A 26,115-nucleotide genomic window follows, 5' to 3' on the forward strand; every position below is an offset into this window, starting at 1 on the left:
GGAAATCATATGCCCTCATTATCATTGCTTTTTCCCACAATACCTTTAAATACTATGTTAGAATGTGCTTTACTTTATTGGAGACGGTGGCATAGGATAATTTGGTGAATCGTCTGCGACGTTAACCAAAGACGTACTAAGTTAACTGACTTTAAATGTTCCTATTTTGTACAATACCTACCTACCTAGGTAGGTAATGTGGGATGGGATTACGTAATCCCATCCCACAGTAACTAACCTGACATAATTAGGACTTCGTAGTTAGGACGTTATGTAGGTACTTGCCGGTTCTCGGCCGAAACGAGTCAGTTATGACTCGGGAAGCTGCTAGGCCGTAAGAAAAGAAAAGGGAAAGAAAGCCCTATGTAGGAAAGGCAATCTTAATCTCCATCCCCGAGATCATAGTTAAATCATAGACCCACCAATAAGATCCCACCACTATGCACTTATGTAAGGATACGAGACAGGGGTCATCTAATCCTCGTTTATCTCCTTCAGCCCTTCAGCCCTTCATATTGTAACCAGCGTCTACAATAATACAATTAAATCCCGTTGTCGCTTGTTTTCGCTTATCGCATTGCTTCGCCGTTGTCGCATTCCTAAAGACATCATTCGACTAAGTCCTTACGGCGACAAACGCTATCAATGACGAAACACTCTGGCTCTTCCATGCACCGAGTCCCCTCGTCCGGGGCGGTCGAGCATGGCTATCCGCAAGGACATCTCGGGCACCTTACCGAGCATGAAGAGCAAGCTTTGGTAGAATTCAAAACACTTTTAGAGGAAAAAGGTCTTTATAAGCCGGGCAATCCGCCATCTCATGACGATGCCACGATTCTGTGAGTTTAAGTAAAAAAGAAATCACATTAAATCTGTCAAACACAGTGCTAATGTATTTACGAACCCAGTCGATTCCTTCGAGCGCGCAAGTTCGTTCCAGAAGATGCATATGTGCAATTCAGCGAGACTGAAAGGTTCCGTGACGCAAACCAAGTCGAGGTTCTATACGATACTATAGATATAGATTCGTTTGAGGCGACTAGGAAGCTTGTACGTCATATCTAAGATCCTTGTAAACTTTAAACATTTCTAATCAGATCACTTATCCTTGAGAATAGTACCCTCGATTTACTGGCCGACGTGATAAGCGGTATGCAGCACTTTCTCCTAATAAGAGCTTCGACGCAGGATATCCATGCTGACAATATTTCTAGAGGCATTCCAATTTACGTATTCCAAATCCGACATCTCGATTCACACGCAGTTGCCAAATATGAGAAGTCCACCGAGACGACGTATAGTAGGGCCAAGACGGATGGCAAGACACAGCCTAAGCTGTTACAACTATTCGCGCTGTACGAACATCTGACAAGATTCGTCCAACCTCTGTCGTCCGAGTGTACCGACCGCCCACATCCCGCTACTCCAATCACCCTTAGCACCAACATCGTCGACATTACCCACGTCAGTCTGCGCATGTTCTGGAACTTGAAGGGCCACATGCAGGCTGCCAGTCAGTTAGCCACTGCCCACTACCCTGAGACTCTTGACCGTACGTTTACGAATTTTGTTGTAGGCTATGTAAGAATCGCGGAAGTAACTGATTAAATTCCTAGGTATATTTATTATCGGCGCGCCTATATTCTTCTCGACAGTATGGGGTTGGATTAAACGGTGGTTCGACCCCGTAACTGTTTCCAAGATTTTCATTCTCCAGGACCACGATATATTACCTGTCCTGACGACTTTCATGGACGTAAAGAATATCCCAAAGGTTTATGGAGGCGAGCTCGAATGGGATTTCTTCGACGAGCCGGCTTGGGATGACGAGGTAAAACGGATATGTCAGTTCGAGAACGGTTATACTTCTCTTCCTCAAGGTCCTGTATACTGGCGGCCAATCGACGACGGCAAGCGAGTCGAATGTATCGCCGTAGGTACCAAAAACGGAACTGACCGAAGAGAGCGCGTCTGTACTATCACAAAAGCTTACCCGCCAAAGTCGGCTGAAGATACCCTGGTGTCTGCCACGGGGTCCCAGGCCGGTGACGTTACGGAGGCTGAGTCGTTCGTAGCGCCCACCGAGAAGCCTATTATTAACGATGAAGTCCCGACGGCAAGCATTGCGGCATTGTCAATTACCGAGGCAAAATAGTAAAACTTGACACAATTATATTATAGAAGGAGCTCACGCAGTCATCCATTACCTTGAAGCCGGACCTCCATGTCAAATTCGTAATTCTCGTGGCGGAGGTTGGAGATAAAAATCGATTGAAGATATAAACATACCCAAGTATACATTGCAGAAGGTCTTGGAATACCGACCTATTTTCCACAATACTGTATTGTCTCATTGCCAAGAGTCGTTGGCGCATGCCTTGGTATTTGCGGGAATAGGCGCGCTTTTGTTTTTAGGGAGTTACGCGTGGATCATATATGTACTTCTTCACAAAGCGAAATATAATTATCTTCAACTCCTGACGCCAGCAACCCTCTCTATCTATGTATGCTATATAATCTATATGTAATCTGCCGGTGACCAATGTCTCTAAACGTTGGTTGAAACTACGACTCAAGATGCCGGCTGGACACCTTTTCGCCTCCTCCACTCCTTAATCCCCTCTACGACTTCATTCCACGTAACGCCGTCCCTCACCAGCCACATGGTAACGCCTAGAGACTCCGTATCTCTGTTACGGCTTTCGTCGTCGAAGAATAGCATCTCAGTGTGCGGGATACCCGTCCTCTTGCCCAGCGCCTTGAAATGTTGTATCTTACTACTGGGGTAGATCTCCAGTCCCGCGTCGAAGAACTCTATCGCCTTCCTCACCTTGTCCTTCTTGCTATTGCTCGCCGACACCCCGTCCGCACCACTTTCATCCAGCACGCTGCTCGCGGGCGGTATGTGCAGCAGCTTGAGCATTTCGCGCCCGAGGTCTGGAGCGTGCGTCCGGCTCGCAACGCCGAGCTTGATGCCCGCGCGAGCTAGGCCGTGCAGGACGGAGGGCACGTCGTCGTAGAATGCGAAGGTCTCGCCGACCTTATCGGTGCAGGCGTTGTGCGCGAGGTTGGGCCGGAGCGGCGGGTAGACGTGGGTGTCGACCCAGAAGGGCCATAGCGTATAGTCGAGATCGAAGACGATGGCGCGCGGCAAGGGCTGGCCGTCGGTGAGGATGGATGGCAGGGCAATAGGCGTCGTGCCTGGAAATGTGGGCTGTTTGGCGAGCTTCTTCATGTTCAGAATATTTAATAGAAATTACATATGTATTCCGTATTGTTGGGTACGAGTTCGGGGATTGGAACCGGGTAATGGCATAAAATTGATGTGGATAAGTAAAGCAATGATAGGAATGAAGGTATGACGGTATGACGGTATGACGGGGTCTTGCAACTTTCGTGGCCGGTGAGGCGATAAGATTAGATTAGATGTGAGTGAAAAGTGATGTAAGCAAGTAAGGTACCTTACCTTGGGTAACCTTATGTAGCTTGGCAGTGCGGGCATAGAATTACTACCGATTCCACCCAGGATTCCTTAGAGATTTCCTGCTAAGCCCTAGATCGGAGAGCTTTCGGAGGGGTAACGTCATTGGCCCTTTTTGCCAGCTCCCCAACTTTTGCGATGGATAAACCTAACGCGCCGCTCCTAACATTACATCAGCATTATATGCCTCGCCAGCCTATTTCTAATTCTATAATAAGCAAACCCAAGCTGCGAAATATGCAACTAGTAACACACTTAGAATTCGAAACCATGCAGATACCCCCATAGAAAAACCCCCCCTGAGTCTCAGCCGAGCGGGGATAAGTTTGGATCTCGTACACTAGACCTCCTATAAGTGCATTACGTATCCTAGTTATGTTCATAACTCGGGATCTTCCAGGTGAAGAACCCCACAGGCACTCATCAACTTAGAACTGCCGAACGTGTTCCATGGCAGAAACATCCAACACTCATGCGGGGCCGCGGCTGTGGAGCTGGGCCTGGTTTGGTATAGGTAGGTAACCTATCACGTAGTCCTAGTTGTCTAGACTGTCGCTTCGGACGACGGAAAGCCAAAATGCTCCTCTAATGCCCAGTCTTTAGACTTACACAGCAGCTTAAGGTAGGCACATGTAGGGACATTGATTCGCCGCCATTCCCGTAGACGGACTCCTCCACCCTCCTCCCCGACTTTAACCGTTTCAAGCGAACATGTCAGACGTATATAATGTGCGCTTAGCCGTCATGAATTTTGGGCATGTCCCCTTGTGGCTTCACTTATAACACCAACCAAGAGTCCAACCAAAAGCGAGCTATTAACAGCACTAACCAGCATATCTTTCGACGACAAAACCATAAACTGAAAGAGAAAATATCACGGCTATTCAACATGGCGGCCCCGAGAAAGATACAACTCGTACGCATAGCACACGTGTACTATAAGTACACAGACATGGACAAGGCTATTACTTTCTTGAAAGACTTCGGCTTCACTGAGGAGAAGAGGATATCGGATGACAAGATCTACTGGAGAGGATACGGTACAGAACCGTGGGTGCTTTGCTCTATCAAGGCAGACAAGGCCGAATTTGGCGGCGCGGGTTTCGTCGTCGAATCGGAAGAAGACTTGAAGATCGCATCCGAGACACTACCAAAAGCTACTAAGGTATACGATTTATCGGATGCCCCCGGCGGGGGTAAGGGTGTAACCTTCTATGACCCGGTCGACGGTTTTCCATTTCACCTAGTCTACGGTCAGACTTCTGCTCAGATGCTAGAAATCCCTCTACCACACGAACCCGTCAACTACGTAAGAGTTCCTCAGGTCGGTCTTAGATTCTAATACTAACGATGCCATAGCCTATCGAAAAGAACAGACCTGCAGGCAGGTTCCAGCGATTCGAGAAGCGGCCCGCTCCGGTACACAAGCTTGGTCACTTCGGTGTAAGGTCGACGAACTTCGCAAAGGCTTACAAGTTCTACTGCGATCATTTTAACCTTATAGCCAGCGATGTACGAACCCCTTGTCTTAGTCACGTTTAGGTGACTCGCGGCTAATAGAAACAGCTCATTCACGACGCCGAGAAAATTGACCGGACGGTATTTTACCGGATAGATAGAGGAGACGAACCGGTCGACCATCACGTCTTTTTCTTCGCCGAAGGTACCCCGTACAGAGTGCACCACTCTTCTTTTGAGACGCACGATTTCGACACTCAAGTCCTAGGTCATGACTGGCTGCGAGAGAGGGGTTACAAGAACTGCTGGGGCGTTGGGAGACACGTCCTTGGCAGTCAGATCTTCGACTATTGGTAAGCATCTGCTCACATTTTTTAACCTATGATTTGAAGACCAAACTGACTAGACTAGGTACGACCCGCACGGCTTCATTATGGAGCACTACGTCGACGGCGACTTGGTGACCTCCTCTGAGCCCACGCATCGCTCACAGGCTGGTCCTGGAAGCCTACACGTGTGGGGTGAGTATCTAATTCTAACTTCCAACTATGCGGCATGACAGTGCTAATCGCGATTCAATAGGCCCCGATGTTCCTGGAGATTTCCTGGACTAATTTCAAAATGTATTAACCTAGGGGGTTGTGTTTCAGTCCCGGGCGAGCAAGCGTATATTGATTCCAAGATTGAATATCCGCTTAATTTTAATGTACTTATATCCAAGCTTAGTCGGCGTTGAACTGTGTATTGGGTTACCACTGCAACAACACTTACGAGTCTTGATCGTGATCTACGTAGTTACTATGTAGCTGCTTTTAGTCGTACGATGACGTAGCGAATAATTGCAACATATGAAGCATATATGTTCATACATCGGGATGTGTTGCGGAGTTGAGATGTATCTGGTAAAGAAAGTAGCTAGTATAGGTACGAGTAATTATTAAATCTATACTATCTGTATCAGGTATTTCACAGCTCTCTGCCTTTAGGAAAGCTTTTTTCCTGCATAAATGCTTGAAAGGTCGAATCAAATATTGATTTTCCTAGACATCTCTAAGTAGGGCGCTCTTACATCGAATAAAACGGCGTTCGGGGGTATGTGCCTATGTAAATCCACGGGGTATATGTGAGTTAGATCGCTACGGACGATCTTGTCCCAAGAAACATATCCTGCGTAAAGCCTGCATACCTAGATACCTAATGTAGGTGATACACAATGACTTCTGGTGCGAGCTCCCCGGCACCTATGAGTCATTCCATTTTCGGTATGGAAGCATTGTGTTCTACGTATCATATCAAGTTGAAGCACGCTTTAGGAACGACTAACGTTGTACTAGAAGTATCCTAAGCCTAAAATTTCCCCATTAAATGGACATTAATGTCCAATATCCAAGGCGCAAGACTAGGCTTTTAAGGAGAATACTTGGTATTGGTTCTTTAGGAATTGGGTATGATCGCGGTAGTGCGGATGGTGATCCGCCAACACTGAATAATCACTCTCTTGGCGGGGCCCCTATAGGGAAGCTTTACCGTCAGATCCTAAATCGATATCTTGAAAAAGTTAGACAGGTGGACATTATAATCTGTATTAAAGGGGTATATACTAGTATGTAAGGCCTGAGATAGTTTAATCTCGACCGATATGAACTAGGGTTTAATGAACCACTTTGAGCATCCATTGCTCTGCCAATTGATATATCGTTACCATCATTCTATAACCAATCAATCGTTCACAACCCATCAGCTGCATGAGGTGCGGGTTGTCCCGCTAAATCTAAAGGTCGATAGATATAAGATATCTACTAAGGACCATATGTTGAAAAGAACTTGGGGCTAGATATAAGCCCTGAGAGATCACCACGAATGAGACACAATAGCTCAGAGTCTGAGCGCTATGTTAGCATGCAGACTGATAGCTCCAGCTTAGCGAAAGTGGTCGTTGCCGTCATTACACCCACCTTTAAGATCTAATAACGAGGCAGAACGTATAGTCGTTCGGTTGGTGGAATTCTGGGATTGGTCTTCTATCTTATCCGTAGTATGTAAGACCGGGCGCCTGATCATATGAATCTCCCCCGCATTACTAGTCGGCGCCAGACAGCCTCTTCGTCTTCATCCTGGTCGGCTGAGGTGGCTGGTGTACGATCAACGGGATCGGGGTTCTCGCATAGCTCTAGGAAATCTTCTGCCATACTCTCCCCAGGGGCAAACCCTAGATTTCGTAATGTGTCAAACGGTGTTGAGTCGAGCCTATATGAAGTTAGATTAAAAGAGGTATATATATAAGGAGTCAGTCACTACTACCATCGAGAAGTTTCATCCAAGTGGAGTCCATCAGTTTGCTGTGTTATAGAGAGCGGATTGCTTGGTTCAATGGATTGTGAATGTTGAGAAGGACCCATTGTCATGTTGACACTCGTTTGCCTTTCCGGTACTAAGCGCTCGCTCGTATGCTGCGAGTTCTCCCCGTATTCATCAGTGGAGCCATTCGATCCAAAAGGTGTAGAATCTTGAGGAGCTGCCAAAACTGACGGTGCGCGATCCAAGTTGAAATTCCGAGGTACATCCTCCGAAAAGCCCGTGTTATAACTGTGTATCTGGTTCTGATTAGGGTGGAAAGTCCGTTTTCGAACATCCTCGCTCTGAATATAAATGTCGCCGGGATCTTGAGGAGCGCCCTGAGGGTTTATTGAACTAGGTTGAGGTCCTGAAACAGACGAGACCGATCTATTAGACAGGCTGGGGACATCCCTGGCCATGTCAGGCTGGCGGTGGGAATTTGAGGATTGAGTAAAACCAATCTCATTGCGCACTTTAGAGATGATCGGCGAGACGCGTCGGTCCAGAGGGGGTAGGAACAGGTCAGGGGATTCTCCATTCTGCAGAAATCTACCGAGTCGACTCTCGTTGAATCTATTAACCAATTCCGCCTGGTTGTCGTTGTTCTTATAATAGTCCAGATTAGGAACACCAGTGCCCCCATACGTACCGCCGCGCAGGACCTGCAAAACAACATCCTCCAGTTCGGGCCGTGCCTGAAGGACTATAGCCCACAGACGTTCGCCATTCTGGCTGGTGTACCCACTACGAGGACCCCTTTTGCGCACAGGTCTGTTGTAGGTACACTCGGTGCCTGCGCGCACACAAACGCTGCACTTCGGGACGGCATTGTCGCATGGCTGATGTTGAGAGTTGCAGCGGTCGCAAGCGCGACTAGCCTTGCGCTTTTTCGACGCTCGCTTGCCGTCATCGCTCTCCCCATCACTCATAGCCTCCACCATACGCCCCGAGGTAGACACTGCTAGTTCCAAACCAGCTTCAGGTCACCCTCCTCTCCGTAGAGTAGAGGGTCTCCTTTATTTTCTTTTTCTGCCGAACCGTTAGGGTATGATGGAGACTCGTATGCGCCCTTTTAAGATGACGGCATAAGAGCTCTTATAAGCTAATGAGGCGATATTGAGAGAGCATTGAGAGCATGGGTCAAAAGCGATAAGGAGAGTGAGAAGAAATAAAGAATTGTCGATATATTTATGTTTTGTTGTAATTGTGAAGTGAGAAGTAAAATAGGTAATTATGTACAGCAATCATACAGTGCCTAGGATAGGTACATTGTTATGTTCTACATAGATACCTACCTAACCTAGGTATGTACCTAAGGTATGTAGGTAAGCACCTACATAGGTTAGGTAGATTTTGAGTCGGGACCACCTGCTCACCATCGGCGCGGGGCTATCTCCGGCATAAACCAATCTCAAACCCCGACAACGTTTTTCTTTGTGGCTTCCCCAGGTAGCGTGGCTCTTCAGTGTGGCTAATGGCCTAGGATTTGCCATGTGGTGGAAGCTCAGGACTAACTTTCCGGCTTCTACTACTATTAATGCCGACACCCTTGCCGTTAGTCGACCTGCACTTAAACTCACAAATATGTAAACTTACTCACCTCATGGGCTTAACCCCATTTGTCCTTATTTCAGCAATAGAGATGCTCTCGTACGATTTACTTCGCAAGTGAATTAGACTCAAATTGCAAGAGTTCTTATAGACTTGCAGAATATTTCATTGCCGATGTTACCAGATACTCTCATCGTGTCTGTTTTCATTGAACAGCATTGAAGCTCGCTTTTAGCCTCATATGAAGGAGATACTATTCTGGATTTTCACATATCAACGAAGGGTATATTTTATCGAACGGTATATAGCGACAAGCACGATTGAATCGTGCCCCGGGAGTTTGGAAATCGGGTTGTTAGGATGGCGACAACGGGATCGAATATGATTCTTGATGAACCCATAATCTCTACGTCCAGGACAAAACGCAGAGTATTCCCTACTGATTCCTCGGTCATCCTTGTGGGTTGTCGCGGTGCTGGAAAACGGACGTTGGGGTTTATCGCTGCCAAGTATCTCGGCCGTCGACTCATTACTGAGGATCACTTTTTTGAACAGTCGACAGGGTGTACCAGAGCTACTTTCTTGCAAAGATATGGACGAGAAACGTTTAATCAGCAGATGGCCATCGTGCTTGCACGAATGCTTGAGCTCAACCAGGCCAATTGTGTTATTGAATGCGGCACGGGCACGTTATCGTCTGATATTGAGGAGATCCTGAAGGACTACATTGAAACGAACCCCATCATTTATATCCATCGCGATAAAGAGGATCTATACAAGTTATTAAAGCTCTCAGTGGCAGATGCAGAATACCTACTCTCCACTGACCAGAAACATCGTGATTTCTCTAATTTGGAGTACTTCAACCTTTTTGACCCCAGTGGCGAAGGCCAAGTAACAGAGGACTGCCCCTATCGTTCTGCGTCTACAAGCACTGCAAAGCTTGTAGAGGCGAAACAAGACTTCAAAAACTTTCTTGATCACATCTTTGGCCAAGGTTTGACACGATCATGGATAGCAAATCCATTCTCGATCAAGGCCATACCCCCGGAGTACCGAACTCATACGTTCGTCTTCTGCCTTCGACTGTCGTCTCTAATCAGCATGGATATTGATATAGCTGAATTGGAAGCTCCTGGAGAGGCCGTGGAACTAATAATTGACACCTGGCCAACTAACGTACTCGACCTTATTGCGATGCAAGTAGCCTTAATCCGCCGCAAACTAGACCTTCCAATCATTTACTTCGTCGAAGAGAATCCTCGTGAAGAACGTAAGAGGCCCCCCGAGGAAAGAGATACCATGGACCTCGGATTGATGCTTCATGGGCTTCGACTTGGCGTCGAGTATCTAAGTCTTGATCTCCAGAGAAGTCCAGGACTAATCTCTCACATTCTCGCCATGCGAGGCAGAACAAAAATCATCGGAAATTACGTTATGAAAGGATTTGGCGCTCCAAAGTGGAATGACGATTCCTTCGTCGAACGTTATTTGCTTGCTCAACAATTTGGGTGTCAGATCGTTCGCATGGCCCGGTTCTGTTCTGTGGACAGAGACGATGAACTCCGGCAAATCTTCATCGATAAAATCAATGCCTTACCGGATCCTAAACCTTGCCTAATCGCCTACGACTTTTCGGTGTTCGGCGTTGTGCTGCCTTTCCAGGGAGACATCCTGAATCCAATCGGACATGATTCTCTCGAGAAGTCCTCGCGGGAACAGATGATTGGCGTAAGTACGACACGGGGTACACTACGGGACCTTTTTCGAAAAGGAATTTTACAGCCACTCAATTTCTACACTTTGGGATTGAATGTTTATTATTCGGCATCGCCCTCGATGCACCGCGCAGCGTATGAGCACTACATGATGCCACACACTTTTAACGCTAGACGCTGCACTTCGCTTGAAGAAGTCGACCGGATTCGACGCGAGCCCGGCTTTGGCGGCGCCTCGTTAGCAGCACCCTTCAAAGTTGCTATCATGCCACGCCTTGACCATCTCAGCACCCACGCTATCGCAATCGGCGCGGTTAATACGCTTTTACCATTACGTGGGGATACTGACTCAATTTTAGACCATGCTAATGCTCGAAATAGAGCTGGCTATGCTAATAGGTTTTATGGGGACAATACGGATTGGAGTGCAATCATGACTTGCATACGTAGAGCCATCAGTCCTCGAAACTCAGTACAACCGTCTCGGACGACGGCTCTAGTGATAGGAGCGGGTGGAATGGCTCGAGCAGCTATCTATGCTCTGATCAAATTGGGCTGTCGGATGATATTCATTCATAATAGGACAAGGATAAAAGCAGAAGAAGTTGCGATGCATTTCAATATGTACGCAATAGAGCAGAGACTTCTGTCCCGCCAGAACGAGGGTGAGAAGATTTGCCGGGTCATAGTGTCAGCCAGTGATCCGTGGCCAAAGCAATACCAGCAGCCAACAATGGTCGTATCCTGCATTCCAGCATCGGGCACAGATGACAATCCACCGGTAGACTTCAGAATGCCTTCGCAATGGTTAAGAAGCCCTACTGGTGGTGTAGTGATTGAGGTAACAACCATTCTACTACTCATCGCTTGGCTTTCTACATTCTAACCTAAATGTTGCACACAGTTAGCGTATGAACCCTTGATAACGCCACTAGTAGTTCAGGTTCGTAAGATTCGCGAAGAAGGGAACACCTCGTGGGTGATTATTGATGGCTTAGAGGTTGTGGGGGAAATGGCCATGGAGGCTTTCGAACTGATGACTGGCCGTCAAGCACCGAGAAGACTGATGCGAAGAGTTTGCAATGAGAACTGGGAGAAAACAAGCGCGCCGTTCCAACCGCAACGGTAGCACGTGTTACGGCATTGATATTGTGGAGGTTTCATCTCTACCTATTACCAAATCCAAGCCGAACAATCTAAAAGGGGCGATGCAACGGATAAATCGTCGTGATCAAGATCACGCAAATCCTGCGAGCGATACCCAGTCGTCGGCGAGTTTTCAGTCTCGTGACTATTTCATCTATGCAGGATTATTGGCACGACCTTTTATGTGTTAGATGTTTGGTGTTTTGCCCTCCACGTAGGGAAATGGCGATACTCCATTACTACCTCATATTAAGATGTTAGCGGAGTGCTGGATTGTCCCACCGTTATTACCTACCTAGGTACCTACCTACTAAGCATTTAAGTACCGGGGGGAGAGACATTAGTGTGAGCAAACCCCTCGAAAATTACTCTTGGCTACCGGAACGAACATGCAATTCACGTCATGTCCTCTTGCTTCATAGCAGCTAAAATACAATATGTACATATATGATCAAATTATACCCCTTGTATTAGGTACTATCATTCCTATTGCCATCCCTCGGCGCCTTCTGTGCTCTTTCCACGCTCAACGTAGATGGCGTTGGGTAGCTCGGTCATTTTTATTTATGGGGCGTGAGTGAAGTTGGAATTAAGATGTGAATTGATCTTGTGTTTTGGATGCATGAGATAATTATCGAGTCTGCTACTAAGTCTTTTGCTCAATTGGAAATTTTCGCTCGATAGTGATGATTGCCTTAAACCCAGCCTTCAAGCGGTCCATGCGTTGTCTTTCAACCCATTTAAGAAGCCTCATAACGTTAAACTGTGATCGGCAATATCGTATAAAAGTGTCTTACAACAGACCAGGGAACTCCGTTATACAAGGTATATAATTTATAGAATTGGCCTTAAACCTATTTATTATCATATAATGAAATTGGTTGAAATGGGTTGAAATGGGTTGAAAACTTCACATGATTATCTTATTAAGTTTCCCTTATAAACGATTTGTCAACCGTATGTAAGTCCTAGTCATTGGTCTTCGAAGCTTACTAGGTTAGAGATAAGTTATACGATATAGATTATGAACTAATAAGAGAATAAGTCTACAGGCATTAGTTACCACCATATAGTTCGTAATACATCTTAGAATAATCTTTTATATTATGTGCGGAAATAGAAGGAGCTTGTTTTGCTTTCTTCTCCTATGAGGTAGTTACCAAGGTAAGCCAAGTAGCATACCCCTCCAGCAACCTAATGCCAAAGAGTCACACGAGAGAAGATCCTGACCCACTGTATAGTCCTAAGACATGTCGAAGTCTTTAGGATACACGTGTACGACTCAGGTAAAGACCTAGGTAGTGCCTAGTTCTTGAATAAAGCTCCTCACTGTTTGCCTAGTAGTGTCCCAGGACGGAGATTTCAGGAGTCTTGAAAATACTCCAGTCTTCCGAAACAGTCGGGTCTCCGAACGGCCTGAGTGTAGCAAATCGCCACCTACAAAAGGGTCAATCGGTGAGTTATTTGACCAACTTCATGGGTCTCGCCAGCGTAGAGTCACTTACGTGTAGTTGCCATTTGCAATCTGACTACCGTTACCAAGCTTTCCAAACCACGTATGATCCCACCCTCCACGCAGAGTATCGGTGCGAGGGTAGGTAAAGGTGTCGTTTGGGTCGTTAAACCGGTCGTCGAAGAATCCACCTTCGCCGTTCCAAGATGCGGCGGGTCCGATGTAGCCATTCTCTCCCTCAACGGGTGGATAAGACCACAGGCTCTCATTCCAGCCGGCTTCGTATATCTAGCACGTAGTTAGGATACCTAATAATAACCATACTACAAGCAGGGTGGCAACTTACATCCCAGCGAACCTGCTTGCTGCCCCATGTGACCTGGGTATATATCTTTGGGAAATCCTGGGAAAATCGACTGACGTTGAACGTGTAGCTATTCGTACCTGTTAGTAACGCGGTAATAAATCTATAACGATGTCATCGTACTATGGTTTATCTTTTATATCCTCATAGGAGGCCCCGGATTTCGAGAAGGGGTACCCTGGATAATAGACGGAACCTAATTCAGCTTTTAGGTCGGCACCGAGTCCTAGAAACAAGTCAGTATTATCACCCCCTATATCTACCTAAGTACACGCTAACTCACCCAAGTACGGGAAAGAAAGCTGTTCTCCAGCGCTTGATAATAGTATGACCTTCCCACTGAACAGAGGGAAACCAGAGGAGTTCCAGCCCGAACCCTCGGGATTAACGAAGTTGACGCTGCATAGGTATATATCAGTCACATTACTCGCAAAATTCAGGGGTAAGGTGAGCTCACGCAACTGTTTTGCTCTCGCCGGCTTTGAGGGTGAAATCTTCAGGTAGGCGAACATCGACAGTAAGGTCTATAGGCTCCAACTCATCGAATTGCTTCACTCTCCTTGATCCATCATCAGGAAACCAACCGACAACCTCAATACCACCAGCACTCTCCGTGGTAAAGCTGTAGCTAATGTCGCGGGCGCCATGATTTGTCACGGTAACCGGGTGGGATTCTTTGAAATTCGCAGTGTCGTTCAGGTTGAATTTCTCGTACTCGACATCCGTGCTGTAGTTTACAACCTTGAAGGCGTTAACTAACCCGTTGCCGACCTGCGCAACACTGGCAGTAAAGCCATAGTCTTTATCCGAACCGTCAAACCAAGGTACAGCTGCTCCACTGGAGATGATTTTCCTACGGAGACTGTGCGCAAAGCCTTTACCGTGGACACTACGACCACCGAAAGCACCGATGTAAAGAGCCGCGATACCAGCAACATACGGGGTCGCCATTGATGTCCCGCTCATAATTGCGTACTCGCCATCGAGGTAAGTACTAAATATATTACCACCAGGTGCAGCAATATCCGGCTTAAGATCCAGGTCAAAAGAGGGTCCCCATTGCGTAAAGATGTTAGGCTTGTTGGCAGAGGGGTTTGCGTAGCCAATTGGGTTCTCTGGGTTTACAGAGAAATCTGCCGTCACGGTACCGTTATTCTTAACAGTGTCGATAATAGCTTCTCCAATTCCTGCAATGACTAATGCGATGAGTGTCTCATCGTCGGTCGTTCCCGGTTGGATCAAGGGGCTCTCGTTGTTGTAAAATAGCATATATTCCGCCCCCAGAGCAGCCAGATGGCCTTGTTTGATAGCGAACGCACAAGTACCACGTCTTACAATTGGTATCTTACCCGTCAGGTTTTGAGTACCTTCGGGGTAGGGCTCGCATGCTTCTGCAGGGTCGGATGTATTGAAAGAGAGCGGTACAATAGGCCATCCTACCACGTTAGATGGGAAGTAGAAAGTCGAAGGGAGGTAGCCGAGAGTGGTAGTATTGGTAACTCCGTCTATCGTGAAGTTGGCTCCGAAGGGGAATTCAGGGAATACCTCCGTCTCGACCGAGGCAACTGCAATGACATTGGTGCCGGATGAACCGGTGCTTCCATAGAAGGGGCCTTGGTCTCCAGAGTTTCCAGCTGCGATTGTGACAAGAATACCTTCATCTACGAGACGAGAGGCTACCTCAGCCCAGGCATGAGTTGACCAGCCACCAGGAGAACCAATGCTGGCGGTTACGATATCGACCTCGTCATCGTATGCTCGTAAAAATGCATCGATTAGTGTGGCGGTGTCGGTATAGTCCTAGAGTCCTATAAGTTAATTTCACATCTGCCATTATATGTACCGATTTTTAAGACTTACAGTTCCGGGAAACACCTTGTAGGAATACAGGGTCGCTTCAGGGGCAACACCAGTCCACCTAGATGAGTGTAAGACTAATGCCCGGTATCCTCTACATGGTAGCTATCTGTAAAGGACAAGAAGTACTCACGAATCGGCCTTTGCTGCGACAATTCCAGCGACATGAGTTCCGTGGCCAAAGACGTCAAGAGGATCGTCGTCAGGTTGCTTCTCCTCGCTAGGCCAATCTATATTCTACGTCAATTTTGCGGTTAACGGATACTCCGGGTACTTCAATTCTTACTGCCATCGCCGACAAAGTCATATCCACCGGCTACTTTGAAGCCAGGGCCAAAACCACCACCGAGCTAATCAATTATTAGCCGCGAACGGACTTAGGCTTGAGTGGATGGAAACTATTAACTTACAGCTGTGTGGTTATACCTTAGTCAAGTAGTCAGTATTACTCCCAAGTGAGATCCAGGAGCCAAGACGTCATGCAAGGCTCTCCCACAGACTTGTAGTATATCTATTATAAAGGAAATAAGGAGCAAATAATTACCACGTTCCAGAATCAACAATTCCAACCTTTACACCTTTGCCATAGATACCGGCTTCGTGTAGCTTGCTAACCCCAGTGACGTTGTGAGTAGTATAGTTCAAGTTGGCTGGAACACCATCGAGGACTTTTGGCTCGGCTGGGTTTAAATAGACTCTCTCGTTCGGCCAGACGCGCAGCACGCCAGGCATCCCCTCGAGTTTATTGATGCTGTAAGAGTCGGTTTCGATGCTGGCACCGGAGAAGACTGGACTATTGAAAGATTTGACAATCTTGATGCCTTCAGCGGAAGCAAGCCCATCTCGTCTATTTGCTTGACCCTTGAAGCATAACAGTTAGTTTGGAGAGCTGCAGGTATATAGTATGATGGGATAACCTACAGGTGCATATTCGACGATGAAGCTCTTTGAGATCGGAGCGGCATTCGTAGTGTTATCAGCCCTACGGTTCAGAGCGGCGGCACCCCCGGAGAGGGCCAAAGCAAGGCTTAGGAAACGCATATCCGGTCTCAGTCACGGCGTACGAGGAGATCACTAAACTAGATCTCTCACATAGTAGGCCACGCGACCATAATATCGTTTATATGTAATTACAGCTCTATTCGCGACCTACTATACCGAGTCTAGAATCACACTCTTCTATGTAACCACAATTTATAATACGAGGTTTGGATTCCGGGTATCTATAATGCCTAGTGCAATGGGACGATGTTACTGAAGACCAGGGCTTAAAGACGGAAAAGGTCTGCATAGAAGGTCAACTACCAATTTGAGCGTGCCAAGACGTGACGTTGCGTTAATGCAGGGGTTGATCTCGTCAAAGCTCGTGTAATGATAATCCACTATGTGGCATATTCGAGAAAAGTAATTCGTTGCTACATAGGCTCATCGAGAGTTTTGTTGGCAATCAAGACTATATTTACGAGAGCCTGAATGCCATTAAGAAAGAGGGATATCCTAAGGAAGAGGATACGAGGATTGGTCTGAGTCTGGTATGTTTACTACCCGGGTCTAAATTACATTGCGAACTTAATTATCCGACGACGCTGCCTATAGAGATCCCGTACATGGGTAGAATTATATGTAAACTAATTACACGAAGATGTAGATCTTTGTGTAATGCGCCATGGTGGTATAAAGGCTCTCCGATTTGATTTTCTTATGCCTTATGCGTCGGTTGAATAGTTTCTTCAGCCATAATAAGCTTCCATTGACAGTAAAATGAATATATTTTACTTTTCGAAAACATTGCTCTTATGGATGCGTACCTATCTTTGAGGGCTGGGATTTCTTTTTATGTATAGTTGATCCTTATAGATTTAAAGCTCTGGTTTTGGTGAAACTCCCGCATTGTCCCGTAGTCTAACGGCTTCCGTGAGCCAGTAGCTGCATTCTTTTTCAAAGTCACTATGCTGGATTCCCGGCAAGAGATACAGATACCCAAGGACGATATTTCCGCAGAACCACACTGCAGTCCGGGTCAGAGGATGTAAACAACGATTCTCCTGTCCCCAAATATACACCCAGGTGTAGAGGATTCTGATTGCAAGGTAGAGAAGTGAGAGTAAATTGCGAGTCTCAAGATCCAGCTGCCCTACATTTGCAGCGAGAACTGCAACAGCGAACAGCGGTAGATTTTCGAATGCGTTATTCAAAGCATATTCGGAACGCTCTATGCGCGCGGCAGTCTGCAGTATCATTAGCATCGAATGCAAGCAGCTGTCATCAGCTATAGAGAATCACAGTCTCTACAATTGGCGATACGTACCACGTTGTTTAGTGCTGTCGACTTTCTAACGGATTGTACAAATCTGCGAGGATTCTTAGGGTCGTAAACTCCGCTTCCAGATCCAAGGATCCCAAAGTATATCCGTGGAAACAAAGCTAGGACAAAGGCAAACGGAACCTTTTTTCTATGTCAGTTTATTATATTTTATCATTATGGGTGGCAGTTACGCACCGTCCACCACGAAATATTATTCTCTTTGAGATAATCCATGCTAATTTACTGCTGTTATAGCTGGAGTATACTCAAAATTGGCGTATGCAATATTAGATCGGGAGTAGAGCTAAGAGATGCTAATCTAGAAACCCACTGAAGTAGATAGCTTGAAGTTAACTATATATAATAGTACCTACAGTCCCTGATCATATAAGGAGGTTGAGAAACGACTATATATTAAGGAGTAGAAATAGATAAGAGCTCGATAGCTCAAACCGGACATCTTCACTAAATGGCATTGCTGAATGCGGCATAAGAATTGTCGATGAGGCTATAGCTTTGTCGTCATTTAGACAAAGGGGATGGCATAATGACTGAGTAAGTCTGATAGCTTCTGGTCATAATGTATACTTCAATCTATTGTTACCTGCTATAAATTGCGTTCAGAAGATGCAACTACCCACACGAGACGAGGCGAATACAAGAGGGGGGACAAGGGGGCCTCTTAGAACCTATCCACAAGACAATAGGAATCAAATAAATACCAGCATAGATAAGAGCATAAACTCGACGCTTACTAAGCAAACACTGATTTTGACTTGATCTCATACCGGACGATTAGGTGAGGAGAAGCATAGCTTTTTTGTAGCAACCTTCAACTTCCAACGCTTATATTAGGTCCGCTTATAGTGTATATCCTAAGGGATATCATGAGCTTTGGATGCCTTAACAAATCTTAAAACGCCTAACTATCTCCTAATAGTTAATAGTTAATAGGTAGTCAATAAATAAGAGGAAAAAATAACTCTGCCTTGAATCAAAGAGTCAACTGGCGCCAGTTAAACGACGACACCGTACTTAGCAGTCGTCAGGAATCTAATACCGAGCGGTAAATCAGTACTATTATCAACCATGACGCACATATCCCGTAATAGTCGCATTAATACCACGTTGTCGTTAACAAATATAAGAACGAAACTATTTAGTCTGCTTCTGTTGGGAATGACGCACCTGGCGCTGCGCGATTCACGATTCCTGCTAGGCGACGAGGGGTTTAACCTCCTATAATCTATTTGGGTCCTGGGGAAGATGTCTTCGTAACTTCATCAGCCGTAATCACGTATCCTTAGGTACCTCCTACCTAAGCCACAAACAATCCTTAGTGTCACTGGACTTTATTAGTCCTGTCAGCTCAAATCAGAATATCAATCATATGACCCTAAGTTGAATGAGTAGGATCCCGAAAATGAGGTCAACACACCTCGTCCACGGGACTCGGCTAGTTTGATTATGTCATCTTGATTCAATCGTTAAGCGCTATCAATGACGCTGTCCCTCTGTCCCTGTGTCCCTATACCCCACTAAGGCCTGCCTTATCGGCCTTAGCAAGCTACTGTAGCTTGTCGGCAGCTCTCCGAACGGCCGCGTCTCCCCGAACTACCTAACCTACCTAACCTAGGTACTTACATTTCACCCTTCATTTCGTTGGTACGCTTCATCTCCATTTAGCTTCATTGCATACATGGTGTTCTTTTATTCTTTGCCAATTATATCGTCTTGATTGAGAATTCTTAGAATTGCAGTTTATTCAACGAATGTGCCAAGCGGGGTACATTTTGACTACATGTAGCCATCTACGTGTGATCACAAGCAGCCGTCGGGATATCAAGTATTATCAGTGAGCAGACTAACACGTCGAGATCGGACGAAACTTGAACCGGAATTAAATCATAAACGTTGAAATGAGTATCTCGATAGTAAATCCGTGACACAGACGAGCTGCGACATGATCTGAATACGGACATACCGAGCTATATGTGTACACGCAGCATCGCGAAGCCGCAATTCATCTCCCTATACACCTCCCCCCCTTATCACCCGCAGAGACAGGCACATGGGCTTTCTGATTTGCCCATGTTGTCTTATCGCAAAGCCATGCAGGACCGGACATGTGGAGGCGGGGCCAGACTTACATAGCGCATACATACATAGCAAAGTCAATTTGCCGATCTCTCAAGACATACGTGAGCAGAGTAAGTGAGGGTAAAAAGTGAGACGCTGCATCCTGCATGATAGGCAGATTGCCTCGCAGGCAACAAATACCATGCATCCGAAAAACGGGACAGCAATAAAAGGGGTACACTATTGTTGCGCACACCATCGGGAATCGTCGTCTCCTTGGACTAAGGAACGTGATATGTCTCGAGTCCATCGACTGGAGCGAACTAGCGTTTGGACGTGGTTATACAAAAGACAGGCCGATTAGCGAATGGCATGGCAGAACTAGAAGCACGAGCTGAAGGTGAAGCAAGGCCGAGCTTTGTATAAGGTACTGCCTAGTACAGCCCGGTAAGGTACCTAGATGTTAGATACTGAGAGATCCTCCAGAACCTCTTGGAACAGGTCGATTTCGAATAGCCGCCTAGATTCGTCACACACTCAGATGTGAACAAGAAGTTCTTCGATCAATCAGATCCGTCCTTAGCAAAACGCCGGGAGGTCACCAGCTCGCTCTAATAATAGGTAGGTACCTAATGTAGTTCGTAGAAGGTACCTACCAAGGTAATCTAGAAATTGCTGATACGCGATCGGAGGTTTAGGAACGGTACCTAGGTACCTAAGTACCTTATTTGTCACACGCGCACTCAGCCCATGAAAGGGCCATGTAATAATGAATAAGGCTCCCATCCTCGACTTCCCATGCCTTCAAAGCAGCCAACAGATGAACAAGAAAGATCCGGATAGATGTAGTAAAGCTGATAATTAGGTCGTAACCTAACCTATGTTGTAACCTAGGTTAGGTAGTAACTTAATACCTACCTAGTGTACCTCTGTATAAATTGCAAACCACGCGCTAAGTCCAACTAAGACCACGATAAGGAGCTGGAAATGGCTGAGAAGGTACCTACATGAAGTATCCTCCTTAATAAACCTCATAATTCCCTCTCTCATTTAATGATTCACGTCTTTTCTTCTCCCTTGCTCTCAGTAGACCTCTCAACTTCCCCGGAAATTCCGAACTCGATATTAGATTTGTTCTGTTTCGATTTTGCATCGTCCAGACTCGTTGTTTGTCTTATCTATACTTGATAAGTACTTCGCTCCACGCTGCGTCATCGTTCCCATCGACATAGGCTAAGCAAGTCTGTTGGTATCGATAACGATAACGACTAACCCGCAATCGCAACTGAGCCATCGCATCATTATCGCGGTGTACCCCTTTGGCCGTAGCCCCCTTATCCTGACTGAGTCACCCGGCCTTTGTCTTGCTCGAGCCTTTCCCGACTCTGATACCACAAGAAACGAATAAGCCACGCTTTCCCGTCACTTGAACGGCAACCCACCTGCTTACCTTCCTCCTGTGCTTCTTTCACCACTGTACCGTCATACCGAGACAAAGCAATTCCCAAACTCGCAAACAGCGAAACCAACAAGAAACACAAGACCTACCACCATCTTACCTAATCGTCATCCGTCCGTCGTGACTCAGTCATCTCCCAGGTTTCTTGTCTTCTAGAAAGCACCAAGCCATCCATTCTCTTGACATACATCCATCCTGCTCTTGAACCTACGAATAGCCATTCTTCTATTATCCAATATCCATCCTTCACCAAATACCATTCGTCCCTGTATCATCGCTTTCGCCTTAAATCTATAATCCTCGCAAGCCGACACCGTCGTCAACCCTTAAATACCAAGTTCTTTCTCTTTCAAGACGCTCTTAATAAACCATCTTCCTCGGGGATAGACCTACTCTAGACGGTAGCCTATATCCTATCACAAGCAGCTTTATAATATACCAATCGTTGTTGACTATCGTATCCGCACGATCAAATCGCCTTCCATTATGGCTTTCGACCAATCCCGAGACCTCCGAAGCTTTGCTCAGGACTCGAAGCGGTTCAAGGAGCGCGTAGAAAAGTGGTCGCGGGGATCTCGACCCTCGGCTGGGTGCAAGTACAGCTGGGTAGAAGATGCAATCATCACAGGGAGCAAAACCCAACGTGAGAAACTTCGGCCTGAGGGAACTCTCCAGTAAGTCATAACCAGTAATCGTGTATCATGCGCCCTATAATCCAATATTAACAAATCAGCCACTCCAACCGCATAGCAAGCCAGAACATCGTCAAACCGCGTGATAAGGAACGATACGAGCTCCGATCGAGCTACTCGCGTGCCAAGATAGACGCATTAGAAGAACTACACGACCCATCCAATGTCTCGCGATCCCTCTATGATCTCTTGCCGTCATATCAGACCCGACGAGGCTCTAGTATTTCGGATAACGTCCTTTATAGCTTCGATAGGGTTGAGAGTCCGGGCAAACCGCTAACGCTGGACGTATTTGTGAAGACCAACCCGAAGGAGACGGAAAAATTCGTGGAAAAGGAGTACGAAATCCTTGACAACAATGGGGATGCTCTCAGGGGTCGAAAAGCCCGGCAGAATCTCCGTCGGAGGAACCACACACCAGCGGCACAGGAATCTGACATTATTGAGGACGACGGCTTCGAACTTGTATAAAGGATATCTCAACTCGCTTCTCGGTCGTATAGCCAGCTTCGTGGTGCTTTGACTGCATCCATTATTCTTTTTCTCGGCATGGCTTGTTGTGCTTCTTCATTTGCATTCCACCTACTCTCAATTTGGGACACAGTACCGTGCAGCGCCTTTGTGCCGTATGGTGGAAGGCTTCTTGGTAATACTCGATACGACCGATACGATTCTCTTCTTTTCTCTCGCAAGAGCTGTTGCATTAGACTTCTAATATGGCTTCGTTGTTGCCCAAGCATGCATATTCAGATGGCAACGGACCATTGTTTCATGCATATCCTACCTATGCATTCATTAGGCGGTGTTGAGCTTAACTCTAACTATCGGATGTGATGGTCGGAGGAGGATGGCTCGGTGCATTGTATATTCTTTTTTTTTCGATTCGGGAAATGGATGGACCAGCTCGTAGAATTATCGTGCGAAAGGACGTCCAAGTGGCAGAATGGCTTGTCTCTCTTCATGCGCGGAGTATAATGCGTTGTGTGAGATATCATTTTTAATAGCAATATATGCCGCTTTCATTTCCTTGACTTTAGACCTTTGAATGATGTTCGAAATCTATAAGTCGAATTTTTGCGCGAGGGTGCAGTGTGCTTATTGCGGTGACAATATTTTGAGAGAATTATTAAAATTGTGTGTATGTGATTGTGGTCCATGAGGTCCGTGCGATATTACATAAGGTAAGGGACCTTAGATATGTAAAGCACGTGCTATGCTACAATATCCGATCCGACTTGCACGTCCACTACCTCTTTCCTACATACATGTAGGTACCTACCTAGGTAGGTACCTAACCTTAGGTAGATACATCACCTATATCTCAATAGAAGGCAGGTGCAGGTATTTCTAATTAATAAAAACAACCTTACATTGCTTTCAATCGGTCTCTGTGTATGGCTTCCATCTAAGTGAGCTTTTTCAAGCAACGCCATTCTCCACTCATCATGCTCCAACAGTTTTGCTTAGTGGCGCCTCATGCCCGAAAATATATACATCTTAGAGCCCGTCTTGAACGGGTATTTTTTAAAAATGTATCGATCGGAGACCTCGTCTATCTCGTTGCCGTGCCGCTCAAGTCACACCAGCGTAGATTCACCTCTCCGGTTTACACCTCCCAACATATCAATATGAACAATTCTCTTGAAGGGATATTTGGGCTGCCTTGTGAAATCCAACTCAAAATATTTGCCGAACTTGATGATGATAGAGATTGTATTGCATTTGGCCTTACCTGCGCATATTTCTGGGGTCTCGCACTTCCGGTCCTCCATGATAAATGGGCGGCAAATTTGGGTTCTTGGGCAGGAGAGAAAATTGTCTGCGTTGGAGATTGGGTCAAGGCTGAAGATTACCCCCCTGGACTTTTCTCAGATGCTGAGATTCTCTTCTTCGATCAGCCTGAAATAAGAAGTGCCCTTGGTATTTATTCTTTGTCAGCCAGCGAACCTAACCCTGTAACATTATACGGCTTCAGCTCTCGTGTCATGGGCTGCAAGCAAGTCCTTGGTACTATATGGAAGAACGCAAGAAGAGAAATACTTCTCATGAGATGCTCCATGGGTTTGGCCAAACACAGCTTAGGGTTTAACACTGCGAAAAAACATGATTTCAACACAGCGACAAAACATGATTTGAAGAACTTCGAAGAGCATTGTTTCTATCCACGGGATCAACCGTGGATCCTCCGTAACTTAACGACCAAGGAGTTTATTCGGTCCGAGGCTGTCGCTCTGAAGCTAGAGTTCATACAGGGGCCAAGAATCAAAGGTATAGGCTTCGCACATGTTATCTTGTCTCGCATCTGCTGGTCATCGGTGTCAAATGACGATATAGGAGACCCAACGAAATTCACAAGAGGGGTTTGGGCAGGACATCGTTTTGATATCACGCAGCTCTCAAGACATATCGAGACGACTCGGGGAGAAACGTGGATCGATATAAGCAGCGAAGTCATGGATGATATGTCTCGCATCTGGGAGCGCAAGTATGGACCTGATTGGCGAGAGCGCATTATCGAGAGCGTGTTATTGAGAGAGCGTTATCGAGCGCGTAGACCGGCAAACGATTATTTGGGACCTATGATCAGAAATCTTTCAGTTGCGAGTTGCTAGGCTCCTATAGATTGTGTTGGATTCCTTAGCAAAATCATCTTTTGCTGTATCGGTTTCATATAGATCAGGGACCTAAATTCAATGAGCGACTCCCTCCCTACAAATATCTATTTCCCAGGCTTGAGGAGGATTTCAGGAAGGCCAAAATGAACGCAAGTAGGATTAAACGCTCAGTAAATCACCACGATAGAATGTGGCCATGGTAAGTAGTACTGCCCGGTCTTTTAATCATAGTGAAAAGAGTCTACTGACATAACATGTACACATTTCAGTTTTTACCACGCACAACCTCAACCATTAAGTCATCAGGTCAGACAGGCTCATCCCCGCCATTCCCACGCGTGCTTATATGGTATCCTAGATCGACAGCTCCATCAGCAAACTGTGCGATGGGCTTAACTTGGACGAATGTAGCCCCTATATTCTTCGCTTCCCGCTCTTGAAAAAAAGGCAGGGTTAAAAAGAACCTGAGAACCGTGTTTATATAGCAACATTAGTATTGCTGGTAGTAAGTGTGACATTGCATGGCAATGGCGGAATACTGGTGACTCATGTCTCTTCCATACTTCGTTCCATGTCTTGTCGTCGAAGGTCCCGACAGAACGGACTAGCCATTGGGAGTAATAGTTAAGTGCTACCTGATAGAGGAGAGAAGTGGTAAGCAGCAAGAACGTAGCCGGGAGAAAGAAAAAAGGGAGTGAAAGAATCAACTTACGTCGACACCATAACTACCTCCATGTTCAGCCCGTCGAACGAGGGCTTCTAAAACAGTGGTACTCTCCCACAGATACCGGCACTATAATATATCAGCATAAACTCATCATAGGGAGAATTCATAGGCTAGGTTGGTCATACTTACCAGTAGTCTGAATTCAGGAAGACCGGCGTCACTGCTTCATCGTTTCCCGTGGCTCTACCATACGACATCGAAATACCACAGCACTATATTAAGTACAGTGCAAGTAACATTGGCAAGTCACATCCGAAGCTATAATACCAAGTACGTACCGCGTCACTAATCTGCTGCCAACCACTCCGATGAGCACAGGAGCCATGCCAGCCGTAGCAATTCTCCCGAACGACAATAATACCACGGGAGCGGCCCTTTGCAAAATCGAAGATAGCCTGGCGCCCGAAGTCAAGCCCCTCCATCACGCCCGGCCGATACCTGTCAACAACAACGTCAGCCCCCCGGATCAGCGCCCTGGGCTTCTCCTTATCCGTCTCGTCTTTCAGGCCCAGAAAACAATCCCACTTGCCCCAGTGCTGTAAGTGTAGGGTTGAGGTTCATACTACCTAAGCAATACTTACTCTGTAAGCAAACATTTAGTGTTGTGGTTTTACAACATATTGTGATATGAAGAGGCAATTAGTCAAACTACTTTATATATTCACATTTATAAGAGAGCTGTGAAGACGCAATTTGGGCTGAAATGACCCCGGAACACTTATTTTTAATAAATAGTGGAAACTTTCCCCTAACGACAGGGCTATAGCACGATGTTCGGGTCGGATACGGGATTCGAAGGACTATATATAGACCCCAAATTAGCATCGTGGTAATTATTCAAACTTCTAGAATCGAAGCCCCACGCTAGCCAAG

At 46.2% G+C, this 26,115-nt stretch overlaps 10 protein-coding genes across 10 annotated transcripts; 5 read left to right on the top strand and 5 right to left on the bottom strand.

The window, feature by feature from the left end:
* The first annotated feature begins 320 nt into the window (after positions 1-320).
* Positions 321-2,466, top strand: F4813DRAFT_352120 (CRAL/TRIO domain-containing protein). Its single transcript, XM_049242492.1, has 5 exons — positions 321-839; positions 909-1,050; positions 1,119-1,150; positions 1,215-1,552; positions 1,617-2,466. Exons 1-5 carry the CDS (start codon positions 646-648, stop codon positions 2,153-2,155), a joined length of 1,245 nt encoding a protein of 414 aa, XP_049101801.1. The 5' UTR covers positions 321-645; the 3' UTR covers positions 2,156-2,466.
* On the bottom strand, positions 2,467-3,433 carry F4813DRAFT_352121 (magnesium-dependent phosphatase-1). The gene has a single exon (XM_049242493.1). It carries the CDS (start codon positions 3,233-3,235, stop codon positions 2,573-2,575), a length of 663 nt encoding a protein of 220 aa, XP_049101802.1. The 5' UTR covers positions 3,236-3,433; the 3' UTR covers positions 2,467-2,572.
* A 937-nt stretch (positions 3,434-4,370) lies between these two features.
* F4813DRAFT_387327 (Glyoxalase/Bleomycin resistance protein/Dihydroxybiphenyl dioxygenase) lies at positions 4,371-5,553 on the top strand (the record flags this gene model as incomplete). The annotated part of the gene is made up of 5 exons (XM_049246545.1): positions 4,371-4,790; positions 4,841-4,993; positions 5,048-5,292; positions 5,351-5,460; positions 5,522-5,553. The coding sequence occupies 5 exons, from the start codon at positions 4,371-4,373 to the stop codon at positions 5,551-5,553; spliced, it is 960 nt and encodes a 319-aa protein (XP_049101803.1).
* Positions 5,554-6,502: 949 nt separating this feature from the next.
* On the bottom strand, positions 6,503-8,603 carry F4813DRAFT_352125 (uncharacterized protein). The gene is made up of 2 exons (XM_049242494.1): positions 7,241-8,603; positions 6,503-7,186 (listed from the first exon to the last, which is right to left on the bottom strand). Exons 1-2 carry the CDS (start codon positions 8,215-8,217, stop codon positions 6,997-6,999), a joined length of 1,167 nt encoding a protein of 388 aa, XP_049101804.1. The 5' UTR covers positions 8,218-8,603; the 3' UTR covers positions 6,503-6,996.
* A 220-nt stretch (positions 8,604-8,823) lies between these two features.
* F4813DRAFT_352126 (uncharacterized protein) lies at positions 8,824-12,352 on the top strand. The gene is made up of 2 exons (XM_049242495.1): positions 8,824-11,386; positions 11,450-12,352. The coding sequence occupies exons 1-2, from the start codon at positions 9,188-9,190 to the stop codon at positions 11,672-11,674; spliced, it is 2,424 nt and encodes an 807-aa protein (XP_049101805.1). The 5' UTR covers positions 8,824-9,187; the 3' UTR covers positions 11,675-12,352.
* Positions 12,353-12,725: 373 nt separating this feature from the next.
* Positions 12,726-16,829, bottom strand: F4813DRAFT_352128 (subtilisin-like protein). Its single transcript, XM_049242496.1, has 12 exons — positions 16,287-16,829; positions 15,910-16,226; positions 15,776-15,791; positions 15,652-15,715; positions 15,499-15,595; positions 15,369-15,426; positions 13,966-15,308; positions 13,792-13,907; positions 13,632-13,734; positions 13,491-13,578; positions 13,197-13,432; positions 12,726-13,128 (listed from the first exon to the last, which is right to left on the bottom strand). The coding sequence occupies exons 1-12, from the start codon at positions 16,404-16,406 to the stop codon at positions 13,029-13,031; spliced, it is 2,658 nt and encodes an 885-aa protein (XP_049101806.1). The 5' UTR covers positions 16,407-16,829; the 3' UTR covers positions 12,726-13,028.
* Positions 16,830-18,469, bottom strand: F4813DRAFT_352130 (uncharacterized protein). The gene is made up of 5 exons (XM_049242497.1): positions 18,393-18,469; positions 17,866-18,277; positions 17,674-17,811; positions 17,174-17,593; positions 16,830-17,093 (listed from the first exon to the last, which is right to left on the bottom strand). The coding sequence occupies exons 2-4, from the start codon at positions 17,902-17,904 to the stop codon at positions 17,225-17,227; spliced, it is 546 nt and encodes a 181-aa protein (XP_049101807.1). The 5' UTR covers positions 17,905-18,277; positions 18,393-18,469; the 3' UTR covers positions 16,830-17,093; positions 17,174-17,224.
* A 2,646-nt stretch (positions 18,470-21,115) lies between these two features.
* Positions 21,116-22,552, top strand: F4813DRAFT_326501 (uncharacterized protein). The gene is made up of 2 exons (XM_049241075.1): positions 21,116-21,882; positions 21,942-22,552. Exons 1-2 carry the CDS (start codon positions 21,695-21,697, stop codon positions 22,369-22,371), a joined length of 618 nt encoding a protein of 205 aa, XP_049101808.1. The 5' UTR covers positions 21,116-21,694; the 3' UTR covers positions 22,372-22,552.
* A 695-nt stretch (positions 22,553-23,247) lies between these two features.
* On the top strand, positions 23,248-25,092 carry F4813DRAFT_326381 (uncharacterized protein). Its single transcript, XM_049241074.1, has 3 exons — positions 23,248-24,714; positions 24,785-24,821; positions 24,874-25,092. The coding sequence occupies exon 1, from the start codon at positions 23,346-23,348 to the stop codon at positions 24,510-24,512; it is 1,167 nt and encodes a 388-aa protein (XP_049101809.1). The 5' UTR covers positions 23,248-23,345; the 3' UTR covers positions 24,513-24,714; positions 24,785-24,821; positions 24,874-25,092.
* A 182-nt stretch (positions 25,093-25,274) lies between these two features.
* F4813DRAFT_387334 (CoA-transferase family III domain-containing protein) lies at positions 25,275-25,838 on the bottom strand (the record flags this gene model as incomplete). The annotated part of the gene is made up of 4 exons (XM_049246546.1): positions 25,275-25,308; positions 25,372-25,454; positions 25,521-25,766; positions 25,824-25,838. The coding sequence occupies 4 exons, from the start codon at positions 25,836-25,838 to the stop codon at positions 25,275-25,277; spliced, it is 378 nt and encodes a 125-aa protein (XP_049101810.1).
* Positions 25,839-26,115: the final 277 nt, after the last annotated feature.

This window comes from Daldinia decipiens, assembly GCF_022478715.1.
Source record: "Daldinia decipiens strain CBS 113046 unplaced genomic scaffold F4813scaffold_8, whole genome shotgun sequence".
Taxonomy (NCBI): Eukaryota; Fungi; Ascomycota; class Sordariomycetes; order Xylariales; family Hypoxylaceae; genus Daldinia; species Daldinia decipiens.